General features: G+C 36.9%; 1 protein-coding gene across 8 annotated transcripts in view; it reads left to right on the top strand.

Annotated features, from left to right (window-relative positions):
• The window catches only part of ZBTB8A (zinc finger and BTB domain containing 8A), a 136,556-nt gene that overhangs the window by 112,460 nt on the left and 7,093 nt on the right, over window positions 1–17,003 (top strand). For 6 of the 8 annotated variants that reach the window (XR_011967166.1, XM_072609837.1, XM_072609838.1 and 3 more), the window contains 2 exons: window positions 12,349–13,269; window positions 15,214–15,383. Coding sequence is in view for 6 of the 8 variants with exons in the window: in XM_072609837.1 (XP_072465938.1) it covers window positions 12,351–13,269; window positions 15,214–15,383 (1,089 nt within the window). In the remaining 2 variants the exon portion in view is untranslated. Of the gene's footprint in view, window positions 1–12,323; window positions 13,270–15,213; window positions 15,384–17,003 lie in introns of all 8 variants that reach the window. The other 2 variants (XR_011967165.1, XM_072609836.1) reach the window with 1 other exon arrangement.

Here is a 17,003-nt window from a genome sequence, read left to right as displayed (position 1 = left end):
TCCTAAAGCATTTCAAAATTAGAGAATTTCAGACTTTGAAAGAAACAAAAAAGTCATCTATTCCGCTTATAAATGAACAGAAATTCTCTCTAAAATATACCATAGTATTTCACAGAACCATACTTTAAGATGTGTCTAATATCTTTATACCATTTTACTTTTGGACAGCTCTAACTGTTAGGAAACTTTTCCTTATGTTGAACAAACAGCTGCCTCTTTGCAATTTCAACCTATTATTCCTATTTCTAGCATCTGGGGCAAAGCAATACAAGTAAAATTCTTCTTACATATGACAGCTCTTCCAGATTCTGTACTTTAAAACACCATCACATTCCTTTCCCTCTCCCCACCAAGTATCCTCTGCTCTGGGATAAGCATCCCACAGTGTCATGGTATCCGGCCCCTTCACTATTCTTCTGTGTGCTCCCAGCCTGTCAATGTCATTTCTAAATGTGGTACCCAGAGCTGAACACAATAATTCAGATATGATCTCACCATGGCATAGTACAGCAGGACTACGACTGCCCTAAATCCGGCAATTGTGTGATTGTTTTAGTAGCCTTGCCTGCCATTTCACATTGTTTATTGAGCCTGAGCTTGCAGTCTTAAAAACCCTCAGATTTTTTCACATCAGTATTGTCCTGCTATATCTCCCCTATTCTCTACTTAGGCAGTTGATTTTTAAAAATCCAAGTATAGGACTTTACATTTATCCCTGTCGAATTCCATCTTATAGTTTACCTATATCATTTTTGAGGGTTTTTTGGTCCCTGATTCTGTCATCCATTAACTATCTGTCCCAACTTTTTATTATCTGTTGAGTTTGAAAAATTTATTTATAAGCCTTTCTTAATAAATATAAGTACTTATTTTTGTACTTATAAAATTTATTTAATAAATATATAGTTGTGATAAATGTGCCTTCATCAAAATCATTAACAAAAAAAAATGTTAAACAGAGCAGGGCCAAAAATAAGAACCTTAAGGTTTACTCCATTGGAGATCTCTGTCAAAACTGATATTGATCTTCAGTAATGGCAACCTCTAGCTATATCAATCCCATGTCTCCATCCAGTTCACAATAATAAGAAAAGTCAATGTTGTGCTGTTTTCCAGATCTCCTTCTGTAGTAATTCTGTCAATGAGAGGAAATGGGGTTACCCTGTAGGACTGATTCTTGGTGGAAACAAGTTGATTCTTGGTATTATGCTTCCCTTTCTAAATGCTCAGAAACTACCCATTTAAAACATTGTTTAAGATTTCGATGCAATGTCTAGGATCTTTTTTTTTGGTCATGGTTTTCAGGTACTCCAATGATTCTTGAATCTTTTCTGCTTGGATCAATTTGTTTTCCAAGTTATTTATTTTTGCTAGGAGATACTTTACATTTTTCTTCTATTTCAGTCTTTTGATTTTGTTTTATTACTTTTTGTATCTACTTTGAAAAGGTAAGCAATCAGATATCAATTACACACATTAAATCTTGCAGAACATATTTGCATATTAGCCATATTATGGTGAGGTTCTTTATTTTTTTTCCTCATTCTTCCTATTTCCTAGCTTTGGACTTGATGTTAGAACTGGGCTTTGCACACTTTTAGAGGAAGGGTATGGGCTGGTTCTTTTACTACTTCCTTGAGGTGTTGAATGTTGTGTTATTCCAATGTTTCTATAAAACTGAAAGCTCAGACTGGGGACCTGCAAGCTTTCAGTGCTCCCAACGTGGTCTGATCCAGAGCAGTCTAAGGGCTACACTCCTGATCTGAGCACTGCAAATTCCTGACCTTGATTTGGTTCTGAGTAATACTGCCCGCTGAGAAGCTCTGCTGGTTCAGAGCGACGGGCCTGTAGGTTCTCCTGCAGTCTAGTATTCTGTCTCTGGTTTTTCCTCTGCGGGCTTCAGACAAACCTCGAAGTGGGAATCGAGACCCCACGCTTCTCCTGGGCTCGGAGCCTCGCTGGTGCTGCTTGCACCTGAACTTACTCCTCTTACTACACTTCCTGCACTGCTGAGGGCACACAACTGCTCCTTTATGCTCCAGAACAGAATGGAATCCCATCCTTAAGCAAAGGTCCTCTCCTCAATCTGGCCTCAGTCTGACCTAGAACTGGGTAGTGGGTGACACATCTGCCATTTGGCCCCTTTTCCTGCACCCTGTCCCAGGTCACCATGGCCTTGTGTGAGTTTGGGACCTCCTCTTGGTCTGGTGCATAGCCTGTCTTGGAGACTCCTGACCAGACCCAGTGCCCAGCGTTCATAGACTTCTCTGTTCCCCTAAGCTATCCTGAGCTGGAAAAAAAAAAATGATTCATTGCATTCTTTTTCTTTCTCCTTCTATTTCCCTGTCAGGATTCAGTCTGATACAGGTTGGGATGCTTGCTTTACTTTTTCCTGGTATTCCACCATCTTGGCTCAACCTCCCCAGTGTGGCTTTAACCTACATTCTTTCAAAACTCAGCCCAGCTGCTACTTTCTCCATGAAACTTTTCCTGATATCCCATTTTCCTTCTCCCTTAATTCAGTTCAACAAGAATTAAATGATTGTACTGTGATAGGCATTGGGGGTATGGAGATAAAAATGAAAAACAGATCATGTTCTCAAGACAATTAGTCAGTCAACAAACAAGGAACTTTTGTTCTAATCAGGAGACATCATATAGAGATAAATAAGTACAAGAAAATTTGAGGAGGAAGAGGGGGCAAGAAATCAGAGCAGACTTCGTAGAATAAGTGGCACCTAAACTGATCCTTGAAGGAAACTAAAAAGTCTAAGAAATGGAGGGTAAGAGGGTATTCATTCTAGATACAGGAAAGCATCTTGAAAATGGACGTAGGAGCTGAAATACTATAAGTATGGTAGTTCGTTTCTGGTATTCATTTACGTGGAGGGGTGAGGGGGAAATAAAATAGGTGAGGACCAGATTAGGAGTGCCAAATGCCAAGCCTAGAAATTTATATTTTGTCCTGTAAACCTTCGGGTACCATTGAAGATGCCTGGGCAGAGAAATGGTCTAGTAAGATTTGTGCTTAAAGAAGAGAGCTTAGAAGCAGAGACACCAATTAAAAGTTAGCACAACACTGTTGCACTAATCCCAGCATTTATTTCGTACTAAGGCGTCAGATTTGCAAAGATTTACAAATATTATCTCATTTTATTCTCACAATAGCCCTATGAGGTGGGTGCTTTTATTGTCCCCATTTTTAGAGATGAGGAAAATGAAGCAGGGGTTAGGGGACTTGCTATTAAGTATATGTATACGAGTCAGGTCTTTTTAACTTCAGGCCCAGCTCTCTAATCCTCTGTGCCATATAGCCTCCTATAAAGGTTCTGGGAAAGATAGAATACAGTTATAAAATGAGGAGACACTGACTGTATTGGTTTGTTTTGTTTCCCTTTTACTTCTTTGTTTTAAGGAAAGGGCACTATAAAGCATTTATTAAAAAGGAGTTGAACAGTTAAAGAGAAGAGAGAGGGACCAATAGATAGGATGAAAGGATCAAGGAAAAGATTTCTTTGTTTTTTCTTAAGATTGGGGAAAACTGAGAATGTTTTTTGAGAAAATGAGAAGAAGACACTCACAGAGGATATTGAGAATTTGCTAGGACGGAAATTAGATCAGAAATAAGAGCTATAAAAAAAGAAACATAACAAAGGGTATCACTTAGAATACATAATGAAGCATCTCTCCAAAGTAGTAGAAGCTCTTAAAGACAGGATGTGCAAAGATAATTTAAGGATTATGGGTGTTCCAGGAAAACATGACAAATTAAGAAGGCTTTATTGCCATATTTCAGGAAGTAATACAAGAAAAACCTGCCTGTAAGTTTTGAAAAAGATGACAATTTACTGAATTACTACCAATTGCTGATAATAAATTTCAAAACAATAAATTTTGCAAGCAGCCAAGAGATAGGCCGTCATCTATGAAGGAAAGTCAATTTGAGTAACACAGAACTACTCTATCCACAAGAAATCAGAGGAAAGATTGGAATAAGTTATTCTAAAAAGCAAAGGAGATCAGGGTGTTCCACCAATAAGATATCTTATAAAGATGAACCTCATAATCAAAAAAGATTTATGCAAGCTCAGTAGAAGAGAGATATTTGAATTAAATTGTCTCTTAAAATATGAGGATGACAGAATTCTGGCCAGAGAGGGAGTACAACTAATAAAAACTGGTAAGAATATATTTACAAATCCAATAAGAAATTTAAAACTAAAATGAATGGGGGAGGGAAGATACTATGTGTATCCTCAAGTTAATGCCATAGCAAGTGCATTTACAATGAAGCAGGGAGAATAGCAGTTGGATCCACCTCACCCAGAAAAGAACATCAAACAAAATCTAAGAAAGAAGGCTAGAAGTAAAATCCATGGGCTCAAAGGACTATAATCAATGCCCAAAGTTTAGGCAATAAATGAGAAAGTATAAGTCCCAATGCAAAGAGGAAAATCTGATGTCATTGATACCATTAAGATTTGGTGGAATAAAATGCAAGACTGAACGATTTGTTCTATGAGTATATATTGTTCAAAGAACTAGCATAGGTAAAAGGAGGGGAGATAAGATAACATTATATAAGGTGGTAGAGTGGATAGAGTGCCTGGAGTCAGAAAGACTCCTCTCCCTGAGTTCAAATCTGACCTCAGACACTACGTAACCTGGAGCAGGTTCACTTAACTTTATTTGCCTCACTTTCCTCATCTGTAAAATGAGAAGGACATGGCAAACCACTTCAGTATCTTTGCCAAGAAAGCCCATAAATGGGGTCATAAAGAGTCAGACATAACTCAACAACAACAACAAATATTTATATAAAGAAACCCAGGAACCAGATTAGGGAAGCATGTTGGAGAATATTTAGGTGAGGGTCAATGGAGGGAGAAAAAGTGATTTTTCTCAGTAGAGTATACTACAGATCACCTGGACAAAAAGATGAAATAAATGAGGAATCTGGGAGATAAATCACAAGTGTAGCAGAGAGTCATAATGTAGTAGTGATAGAGGACCTCCCTTATCCAGATATCTGCTGACAAAAGCAAAGCACGTACATTTTTTACTTGCCGTAATAATGTTATCCTTCTTCAAAAGGTAGGGAATCTGACAAGGAGAGATTTTATTATGAATCTAATTCTCACTAACAGGAAGCAACTGATTCTGGAGTAGAAATGATGGGAACCCTGGAAGATGGATGAGAGAATGATCAGTTTCTCCTCAAGTTTGTGATAGAGAAAGATAAGAAATTCAGGAATAATGTGATATGTTCCCTAGATTTAGGCAGAACAGATTTTCAAAGGTAAGAGGAAAGTTAGATCAGATCTTAGGGACTAAAATTCTCCAGGGGGGAATTCAGACCAGGAGAGGTAGGAGGTATTCAAAAATGAAATTATAAAGACACAAAAGGCAAATGAGGAGCAAAAACAGGATTTGTCTGATAAGACCCATGTGGATGCACAGGGAAGTTACCAGACAACTTAGATTTAAATGTACCAAAGGAGGAAATGTACAAAAGGTGGAAGCCAGGCCAGGTAACAGAAGATGAATATAAAAGTGACAGTCTTTGAAAAGCAGTATCAGGAGTTCTAAAGATCAGAATAAGCTGAGGTTGCTGAGGGAAGGGTGCTTTGTTTGGGTGGTTGTGTTTTGTTTTCAAAGCTATAGTAGGAGGAAAAGGAGAATCAAGGAAGGGATAGAAATTTTGCTTGGGGTCAGTGGGATGCTGATTACTGATAGTAGCAAGAAGAGATACTTAATCATTATTTTATTTATTTATTTATTTATTTTTGCCAAGAATTACCTTGGCACTGTAAATGAGAAAGCAAAAATGACTAACAGAATTGGTACCAAGATAAGTAAGGAGATGGTAAGAGAGCTAGTTCTTAGTTGCCCTTTGATGAATTTAAGTTAGCTGGCCCAGGTGAACTACTTCCACAGGTTCTTAAAGAATTGGCAGATGGAGAAAGTTAGCAAGGTCAAGGCTGCTACATCTAAAGCCTCCAAAAAAAATATGCAATGGTCTCAAGCCATGGAAGAGCTCAAAAAGGATTTTGAAAATTAAATAAGAGAGGTGGAGGAAAAATTGGAAAGGAAAATGAGTGATGCAAGAAAATCATGAAAAGCGAGTCAACAACTTGCTAAAGGAGACTCAAAAACATGCTGAAGAAAATAACACTTTTAAAAATAGGCTAACCCAAATAGCAAAAGAGGTCCAAAAAGCCAATGAGGAGAAGAATGCTTTAAAAAGCAGAATTGGCCCGATGGAAAAGGAGGTTCAAAAGCTCACTGAAGAAAATAGTTCTTTAAAAATTAGAATGGAGCAGATGGAAGCTAATAATGTTATGAGAAACCAAGAAGTTATAAAACAAAATCAAAGGAATGAAAAAATAGAAGACAGTGTGAAGTATCTCATTCGAAAAACAACTGACCTGGAAAAGAGATCCAGGAGAGATAATTTTAAAATATTGGTCTACCTGAAAACCATGATCAAGAATTGGCAGGTGTAATTACTGAACCATCATGATATTTGAAAGATTATAGGAGATGAGAGAGTTTTCACAAGACTGAAGACTGGCAAATATTCAAATTTCTGAAGAAAGTAGAACTTATTCTGCAAGATATATAGCTAATGAACTTGAATTTCAATGAATGGACTTAAGTTTCTGGAAAATTCTAGAGCAGATCATTAAAGAGGTTGTTGGGAAACATCTAGAATGAGAAGACATAATTCATCAAGAACAAATTGTGATAGTCTAACAATGTTTTCTTTTTTGACAATATAACTAGTTGAGGAAGGGAATGTTATGGATTTAGTTTACCCTAGATTTTAGCTAGCTTTTAATAATAAGATATCTTATGTTCTTCTGGTAGAAAAGATGGAGTTATATGGACTAGATGATAAAATAATTAGATACATTCAGAACTGGTTGGACAGATGGCCAGTCTCAGAGTTGTTGTTAATGATTTAATGTCGAAGTGGCAAGGTGTGTTCAGTAGAATTCCCCAGAAATCTATAATTAGCTCTGTGCTGTTTCACACTTTTATCAATAGCTTGGATAAGAGCAAAGATGACATGTTCATCCAATTTGCAGATAACATAAAACTGGGAGAGATATCTAACAGGTTCCAAAAAGATATTGACAAGCTCGAGCATTAGATTCTAAGAAGATGGAAAACAGTAGGGATAACTGTAAAGTCTTGTTGTGTTTAAAAACAACAACCACAATCTCACAAGTGTAAGTTGGGGAGCTATGATTATACAACAGTTCTAAAAACTGAAAGTTTTATTGGGCTGCAAGTTTGACATAAGGCAGCAGTATAAGTAGCCGTGTGAAAAGCTATGGTAATCTTGTACTATACTAACAGAGGCATAGCTTAGAGAAGTAAGAAGAAATTGTCAAGTCAAGTCAACAGGCATTTATTAAGTACCTGCTTTGTGCCAGGTGCTGTGCTGGGGATACAGAAATGAAAAAAATAGTCCCTCCTATCAAGGAGCTGACAGTCTGACAGCAGTGAGACAACATGAAAACAAGTACATACGAACAAGGTGTAGACAGGATAAGTTGGAGATCCTTATAGTGGGAAGGCAGAAGCATTAAGGGAAAGCTTCTTGCAGAAAGTGGCACTTCAGCTGAGACTTGAAGGAAACCAGGAGGTGGAGATGAGGAAGGAGAGAATTCTAGGTATGAGGGACAACCAGTGAAGATGCAGAGAATTTGAGAGATAGTGTCTTGTTCGAATCTTGTTCGAACAGGTGGAAGGAAGTAAGGTGTAATAAAACTGTAAAGGCAATCCCAGTGTACTCTGCCTTCATCAGATCTCATCTGGAATAAACTATGTTCAGTTATGAGAATTGCATTGTTTTTTTAAAAAAAAATCGATAAGCTGGACAGTGATTGCTGAAGGGCAGCTAGGATCATGAAGGAGCTTAAGTCTATATCATGAGGATCGGTTGAAAGATGCAGAGAAGATGATGACTTTCTTCTCATATTTGAAAGACTGTCATGTCAAGAAGGGATTAGATTGGTTTTATTTGACCCCGGAAGGCAGAACCAGAAGCAAAAGAGGCTTGATGTCAGGAAAAACTTTTTAGCACTTAAAGCTGTTCAAAACTAGAATAGACTCCCTGGAGAGGTGAGGGGGAAGGGGAAGGGGCTTCCACTACTTGAACAATATCAGGTAGAGGGCAGATGACCACTTGCCAGGTATGTTATAATGGGCATTCCTTTTGTATGTGGGTTAAACTAGAGGATAAAGGTCCCTTCCAACTCTCACATTTTGTGATTCTGCAAGCTATGCCTGCAAAAAAAGGGGTGAGCATACAACTTACAAACACTTCAAACAAGAAACACAAAGCAGGTAAACAAGCATCATTATTCTTAAAGACCTAACCAATGAAATATACCTTCTCATGTTTCTGTGCTGTTGTTCAGAAAAAATAAAATTGAGGAGTAAGAAAAGCACAAGAGGGATCTCAAGGGCAAACAGATGTATGGTGATCGACTTAAATTTAAAGGAGAACTAAGGCATTTAGGAGAAAGAAAGGAAGATTTGAATTATTATTACATATACAAATTCTACACTCCCCTGAAGTGAAAATCTATCGTTTTAGTAGATTTGGGGATAGGGTGAGAAAAGCAGGATAACTCAGTGAGGTGGGAGGAAGGCAAAAGATAGAAGTTACCTGAAGATTCACTCCCACTCAGCCTGTGTGATCTGAGAAAGGATAGAAATTTAGTATCTTAACAAGGTTTGGAAGCATAGTAGGCGGGAGGGACCAGGATAGAGAGAAGTGGAAAGGAAAGCATGTCTTCCCTTAGAAAAAGAATCAGAAATGTGCCATTAAAGTATATTCCCTTGAGGTTGGAATAAGAGGAAATAGGGGACTTTATAATGGGTTTCATCTGAGGGGGGATGGTACCTTGGGAGAGGAGATCACCTTCTCCACACAAGGGTTCTACTTTCCAGGACAGCATCCCGCCCCAGGAGATGGCACATAGAGATGCCTTGGAATGGTAAGCCTCCAAGGTCGATGGCAGTAGGCTCAGTGGGTGGTGATAATTATAATAGTAGTGGCAGTAGTAGTAATAGCTAGTATTTATATAGCATACTATCTGATAGGCTTTGTGCTAAGAACTTTTCCAGTTATCTCTTTCAATCCTCACAACATACCTGGGAAGTAAGTGCTATCAGTGGATGAGGAAAGTGAGGCAGACATTAAGTGGCATTACTAGGATCACACAGCTAATGTCTGAGGCCAGACTTAAACTCACGTCTTTCTGACTATAAGCCTGGCACTCTATCTGCTGTGCCACCTGGCTGCTCTGCTGGACCTAGAATCAAGAAGACCTGAGTTAAGTTTGACCTCAGATACTTACTAGTTATGTGACCCTGGCCAAGTCACTTAACCTCTGCCTGTCTCAGTTTCCTCATCTGTAAAATGGGTAAAGTAATAGTACCTACCTGTGAAAGCTTTTGTGAAGGTAAAATGAGGTATATGTAAAGGGCTTTAAAAATCTTAAAGCATTACAAAATAATGCTAGCTATTATTATTACTGTTACTAGGTATTAGTATAACAGGGATATTGATCTAGAGGTAGGATATATTGACGTTAGGAGGGAAAGTGATCATGGTAAGGGTGGAGGATAGGACTGGGCTTTATGACTCAGGATGTTGAGTGATTCCTACCATATTCCCTTGTGTGGATTAATTTTTATTTCTAGGAGAGAGGCATAACAGAAGAAAAGGCCATTAAAAAAATGTATTAGGGGAAGGAAAGGTGCAGTGAGTTCTAGAACTACATTAACATAAGAATGAGATAGAGGGATGAACACAATTTTTGCATTTCAGAAGTACCTAACTTCCCAGAAGGACACAGAATAAAGATGGATCTTGTAAATGTATAGCCCAAGAAGGCAGAGGAAAAAATTCAGAGTAGCTTAGATAGGGATAGAAATAAGGAAGACAAAAAATGGTTGCTAGAATGACAAGCATTGGATGACTTTACAAAATAAGGCAATCATCTATATTTTAACATAGAGGAGATGCTGATTAACATTGTGAGTCATTTCCAAGTCAGTTATCTTTGTACAGTCAGACCAGTGACTTGTTAAGGCAAAGATAAAAATTGATATCAAGTTAGGAGACAAAATAAAAAATAGGAAGATATTGTAGTTAAAATAACTCCAGTCGGACATTTAATAAACTACTTACATTAAAAACTGAGACCTTTATTCTGAACATTGCCTTTCTATTATCACAGATTTCAATTACAGTAACTTTTTTAGAAACCAAGTTATACCACTTGTTTATGTTGGTCTGGTACTAATAAGAATTCTAAAGTATGCTTGCCATAAATTATTATCAAGCCATCCTATGCTATTGTTGCTAAAAGGGACCTTACACTTATATAACTAATTTTTTTTTAACCTGAAAAGCAAGTCTTTTCGTAACTTTACCCAAATAAAATTTTGTCTTGGTTTCATCCTATAGTCATCCTACTGATTTTTAAAATGAAATTTTTATGTTAAATTTAGTATCCATTACCAAAAATATAATCAAAGAAATATACTAAGTAAGAATAAAATCTGACAAAAATCTGTACTTTTTTTAACGGACTCAAGTTTATTGAGGAAAGGAAAATTGACTAACTATTCCTTAACAACTAAACTGATCAGCTAAGAAATTGTTCCTAATGAAAGAGAAGTTCTGGCTACTACTTGGTACATTTAAAAAGAATTGTTACAAGCTTAATATCTGTGAATGAAGGCAATCAAATAAACATAAAATAAGGAAGACCTTAGCATTTAATAAGGCATGATAAAATTAAATAAGAAAAAATGCAATTTTGCTCTTCCTTTCCAGATTTGTTCAAAGCTCTGGTATCTCTGGTTTTGTTTTCTTGCCTTTTTCTTTTTAAAAAAACTTAGTGTAGTCAATATATATAATTTCAGCTCTGCTCTTTGCGTCACGTGCCCTTCCTTGCATGGTTCATATTTACCTTCCTTATGGCAACATCATCTATAGCAAGCAAGCAAGACTCCTTGCCTTCAGGGAGCTTACACCGGGAAGTAGGATAGAAAATAGACACAAAGAAGTTGGAGGAGGACGGAGGTACTGAGCTGGACAGCATGCTTTGGAGCTGGTGGTCTACAGCTGAGGTGGTGGAAACTTGGTATCCAGGCAGGATAAATCCAAAGTAAATTTATTAATAAAGTCCAGATTTCCAGTAGAGAGAGTGAAAGATTAAGAGAATGGATAAGATTACAAAACCCTAAAATCTTGCTAACAAGAAACGTACTTCAGTGAGCCTCTTCCTTTGGGGGGATGGGGAAAGGAGAAAATCCCGTGACAAGTCACCCTCTTCCTTTCATTCTATTCCATCTCCCCACCTCTCCACTGAAAAAGAAAAAAGAACCCTTCTAACAAATATCCACAGTAGAGCAAAACCTCCTCACATTGACCGTGTCTGGAAATGTATGTCTTTTATTTGAGATACCCCCATGTGATAGTATTTCTTATTCGAATGCAATGATTTTGTTCATGGGAAATTTTTTACATGTTATATAGTCAAAATTATCTGTTTTGGCTCTCATGGTTATTTCTCTCTCTATCCATAATTGTGAAAAGTTGTTGTTCAATTGTGTCTGACTGTGACTCCATTTGGGATTTTCTTGGCCAAGATACTGGAATGGTTTTCCTTTTCCTTCTCCAGCTCATTTGACAGATGACAAAACTGAGGCAAGCAGGGTGCAGTGACTTGCCCAGGGTCACACAGCTAGTAAGTGTCAGAGGTTGGATTTGAACTTAGGAAGATGACTCTTCCTGATTCCTGGCCCAATATTCTATCTTCTGCAGCACCTAGCTGTCCCAGCTACTGTGAAAAGTAAAGTACCCCCTTCTATTCTCATATGTATTTTTTCATACAAATCAGTTTAAAGAAAATATCTAGAATTTAAACATCCATTTTTGTTGACAAATGATTATTCTTGCAGTTAAGTTTGGCAAAGACAGCCATTAAAATATTCATGCTTAAACTTTTGAGTAAATGATAGTTTACTTTGCATTGGCTTCATAAGTATATACTTCAGACTGGTCATTAAAATCAACATAATTAAACTTCTGTGAAAATTGATTTTTTAAAAAATCTAGCATATTTTTACAGTGCCTGTGTGTATAGCCTCCAGAATTAAAATCTGTGAGTGAGGAAGATTATTACTAAACACAGTGTGGTTTTGTGGGAAAAAGAGAAGTTTAAACAGAATCCACTGATTGTGAGTTCCATTAAATCACTCTTTTCAAAGGCGATCTCATTTATTTTTAGGTGACTGTGTTTTCCATTTCCTCAGGGATGGAGATTTCCTCTCATCAGTCTCACCTGTTGCAACAACTTAATGAGCAGCGCAGACAAGATGTGTTTTGTGACTGCAGTATTCTAGTTGAAGGGAAAGTCTTCAAAGCACATAGAAACGTGCTGTTTGCAAGTAGTGGCTACTTTAAAATGCTTCTTTCTCAGAGCTCAAAAGAGACAAGTCAGCCAACCACGGCTACGTTTCAGGCATTCTCACCTGACACGTTTACTGTTATTCTGGACTTTGTTTATTCAGGCAAACTTTCTCTCACTGGTCAGAATGTCATAGAAGTGATGTCAGCTGCTAGCTTCCTTCAGATGACTGATGTCATTAGTGTATGTAAGACCTTCATTAAGTCATCGCTTGATATAAGTGAGAAAGAGAAGGATCGCTATTTCAGTCTCTCAGATAAAGATGCCAATTCCAATGGTGTAGCAGAACGTTCTTCTTATAATGCTGGGTGGTGTGGAGAGAGCAGCCCTCCACAATCCCATGTAAGTCCAGATCAAGGAACATGTACCATGAGTGGAAAATCTTGGAGTAATTTTAATTACTATCCAGCTTCCCAACGGAACACTCCGCAACCGCCATCCAAACATGAACAGAGACAAGATTCTGTTAAAAAGTCCAGGCATTTGGGGTTACCACAGCCTACAGATGTTCCTCATTATAAGTCAAGCAAGCTTGAAGAGCGAACTTCTGAGCCTCCATCTGAAGAAAAGGTACAAAATGATGCTGGAATGGACTCTCCTCGTGTGGGGCATAAGTATGGCAAAGGATCTGAGGTTACCCCCAGAAGCTTACCAAGTTCCCAACAAGAACAAGAATCCTCTCGGTCAACATCCAAGTCACCTAAAACTGATGAACCCTATTCCAATATGCCTTTAATTTTAGGTGTTATGGGCAGCTGGAATGAAGGTAAGAATTAATTATTTATAAAATTTACACCCATGATTTTCTAATAACACCATGCTTTACAATTAATTAGTTACCAAGTTAAAGAAATCATAAATAAAGGGGACATAGATATTAAATTCATTTATTGACAGCCAAGAAATGAAAAAGAGTGGAGGCAGTGAAAAATGTACTTTTATTACTACACTAGGGAGATTGCTGTTAAATATTCTTTCCTAATTTCTAAACAGTTCAATCTTTTAAAATTGATATGAGTGTTTTATTCTTTCCAAATAATTATAGTCATCCAAAAAGACCTGAATATAAAATTCTGATAAAGGACAAGGAAAATAAAATGATCATGTAAATTGACATACATTCTCCTGGGCTCAATAACTAAGAAATTAGATTAGCTCTAAGTCCATCAAGTTATAAATATATAGGAAATTGAATAAAAACTGCATAGCTCCCACCATACCCCTTCTTTCCTAGTACTAATACTATAATTTTTCATGTGATTAATATATATTACTACTGATAGTAATGTGTACAAGGGGGAAAGTAGCAAAATTTTTCCACATTGATAATTTTAAAAAAAAATCACAAACCCCAAGTTCTTACATCAAGAATTATTTATTAAGCTTATCTTACGTGCCAGGCACTGTACTAATAAAGCACTAGATATCCAAAGAAGGGGTAAATTCAAATAACTGTGTTCAGACAAGATATATACGAGATGAATGAGAGAGAATCAACAAAAGGAAGGCATTGTTAATTAAAGGAGATCAGGAAAGGCTTCTTGGAGAAGATGCGATTTTAGCTGGAACCTGATGGAAGCTGAGGAATGTAGGAGGCAGAGAATTCTAGGCGTTAGGGAGAGCCAGTGAAAGTGCATGGACTTGGAAGATGGAGTGTCTTGTGCAAGGAAGTCATTATACTGGGTTTATAGAGAATGTGGATGGGAGTAAGGCATAAGTAGACAAAGCAGGAAAGGACCAGGTTATAAAGGTCTTTGAAAGACAAAGGATTTTTTTGTTTTGATCATGGAGGTAATAGGGTTGTGTAGGAATCTTCTAGGTATTTAAAAATCATTGTTCTTTTACAAGAGAGCCAAAAAGTCACCTTCTCTTCTTTTTTCCACCTCCAGTTTGGGTTGTACTAGAATTATAACATACTGATAACATGACTAACTCGTTAACTTTTTTTAATTATAGTTTAACTGCCTCAATAATGTAAAAGGCTATTATGCTGATGCATTGTTTGCCTTTGTGACAAATTCTCTTTTTTTTATTAACACTTTTAGTCTTTTATAGAGACAGCATGGCATATAATGGATAGAGTGCTGGGTCTAGAGTCAGAAAAACTTGGATTCAAATGCTACCTCGATACTTAACAGCTTTACACAACTGGGCAAGTCAGTTAACTCTGAGCCTCAGTTTCCTCATCTGTAAAATAGGGATAATGATCTATAATAGTACCTAATTCACAGAGCTGTTATAAAACTCATTCAAGGTAATGCACATTATCTTTGCAGATTTTAAAGTTACAAGTGTCAGTTATTTTATAATACAGTGAACAATAACTGAAATTGTCTATTTCCCTATAAATAGAGATTATTAGCTCTACTTTTAATGAACTTAGATCACCAAAATTGAGCTAATAATATACATTTCTATATAATATTATATATTTAACATATAAAGCCCACTTAAAAGATTAAATTTACTTAGTAGCAATGATTTGCCTATTTTGATCCTTCTAGTTTCAAAATGCAGTAATTTTCAAAAGTATAGTAAATTAGGGGAATGCGCTTAACAGAACCAATTCATTTGGTTATTGAATACATAGTCTTAGTAAACTTCCCTTAAGTTTAAAAAAAAAGTCCCTTGCAGATCTTTTGGATTTTTACATGTTACTAGAATCATCGTATAAACTCACTGTATATTTAATGAGATTGTTTTATAACAGATGAACTGCCTAGAATGAGATTCAAATGCCCATTCTGCACACATGTGGTAAAACGGAAAGCAGACCTGAAGCGCCACCTTCGCTGCCATACAGGAGAACGGCCTTACCCCTGTGAGGCCTGTGGGAAAAGATTCAGCAGGCTAGACCATCTAAGTAGCCATTTTCGAACAGTACGTATTTGAAAGATCTTAGTATTCATTTTTTAGTAATATATGTCTGTGGGTATTAAGACAATATAATTTAGGCAACTATTTTACAAACAGCCTCTAAAGAGCCAGTTCTACCACAGGGCAGCCACGATTTTGCCCAACGTACAAACAACCATGAAGGCATGAAGGTTTTACTGATGTGTTTTGTTTTTACATTACAAACATTTATAGATTACTTCCACTTTAGGGTTTCGTATAACAAAGTAAAATTAATAATATAGTGACCTCATCTGAAAGTTCATGCAACTTTCATATCTGTAACATCTGTCCATTTATTTTTTAAAAATTAATAAATCTATGCTCTCCCTCACACTTCTCACTCCATTGGGAGGAAAAGTGTTTCTTGTAACAGATATACATAGACAAACAAAATAAATCCCCTCAATAGCTGCATACAAGTATCTGAGTGTCTGTGTGTGTGTGTGTTATTATATGCCCTAAAGCCATAACCTCTATGTATGTAATAGATAACATATTTCATTATGGGTCCTCCGAAATCAAGAATCAACATTAAGTTTATTGTAGTTCTTATAGCTTTGAAAGTTATTGTATAAGTTTTCCTGGTTCTACTCCATTTCATTTATCAGTTTATAAAAGTCCTCAAAACAGGTTACTTTTATACTATTGAAGTTGAGTATAAATTTATCTTTTGGTTCTGCTTACTTCCCTCACCATCTGTTCATATAAATCTTTCCATATCTTTTTGAAATTACTTATTTCCTCATTTCAGCACTATGCTTTCACATTCATATGCCATAACTTATTTGGCCATTCCTTAGTTGTTGGACGTTATCTTAGTTTCCTTAGTTTCTTTTACCACTACAAAGAGACTGGGCTGTGGACCAATGGAACACAGAACTTCTGCAATCATCAAGGAGAATCAGCGTTGAAATATGTGAGACACTATCCTCTCACCCCCCTGGTACCTCTCTAGTCCTTATCTACCTTTGCCCTTCCTTTGAATTACCTTTCATTCCTGGATTTCTTTCCCTCACATTACTTCCACTTTCTGATGCTCACTAAAACTTAGCTTCATAAAACTAAAACCTGTCTTGGCACTTTCTTCAAGACTAAAAGACTTTTAATTTCATACCCATGGATATACTGGCACTGGGAGGAGTTGACGTAATATCTTCTCCCTCTGCCATTTTTAGACCTTTTCTCGGCCACCATCCTTCTGCAAACATCACTCTAGCTTGTCATCCTTGTTACTTTTCTGCAAGAAGTTCAATACCTGGTTCAGTGGTGTTCTCTAGCCCCCTTTGAATATCCTGTTCTCCTAGTTCTTCATGTCCCCAGTGCTCAAGCCTTGTGTTTCCAGTTTATCTCAACTGTTCAAGAGAACATCCTACCTACCCCTTCATCTCAATTTGCCTTTAATACTGAAATTCCTGTTTATTTTTTGTTTTGTTTTGTGAGGCACAAAGAACAGCAGTTTGTCTAAAAAAGATGTTTTTCATAGACTAAATGTTCAATGAGATAACAATGTGATGTGGCAACTAAAAAGAGCCTTTAGGCTCCATTAGGAGAGGCACACATGTCCAAGAATAGGGAAGAAAGTCTTTTATTATTTTGGCTTAC

The sequence above is a fragment of the Notamacropus eugenii genome, chromosome 5 (genome assembly GCF_028372415.1).
Source record: "Notamacropus eugenii isolate mMacEug1 chromosome 5, mMacEug1.pri_v2, whole genome shotgun sequence".
NCBI classification, from domain to species: Eukaryota; Metazoa; Chordata; class Mammalia; order Diprotodontia; family Macropodidae; genus Notamacropus; species Notamacropus eugenii.
Note: the sequence above shows the minus strand (reverse complement) of the source record. Positions and strands in the feature narration are given on the sequence as shown.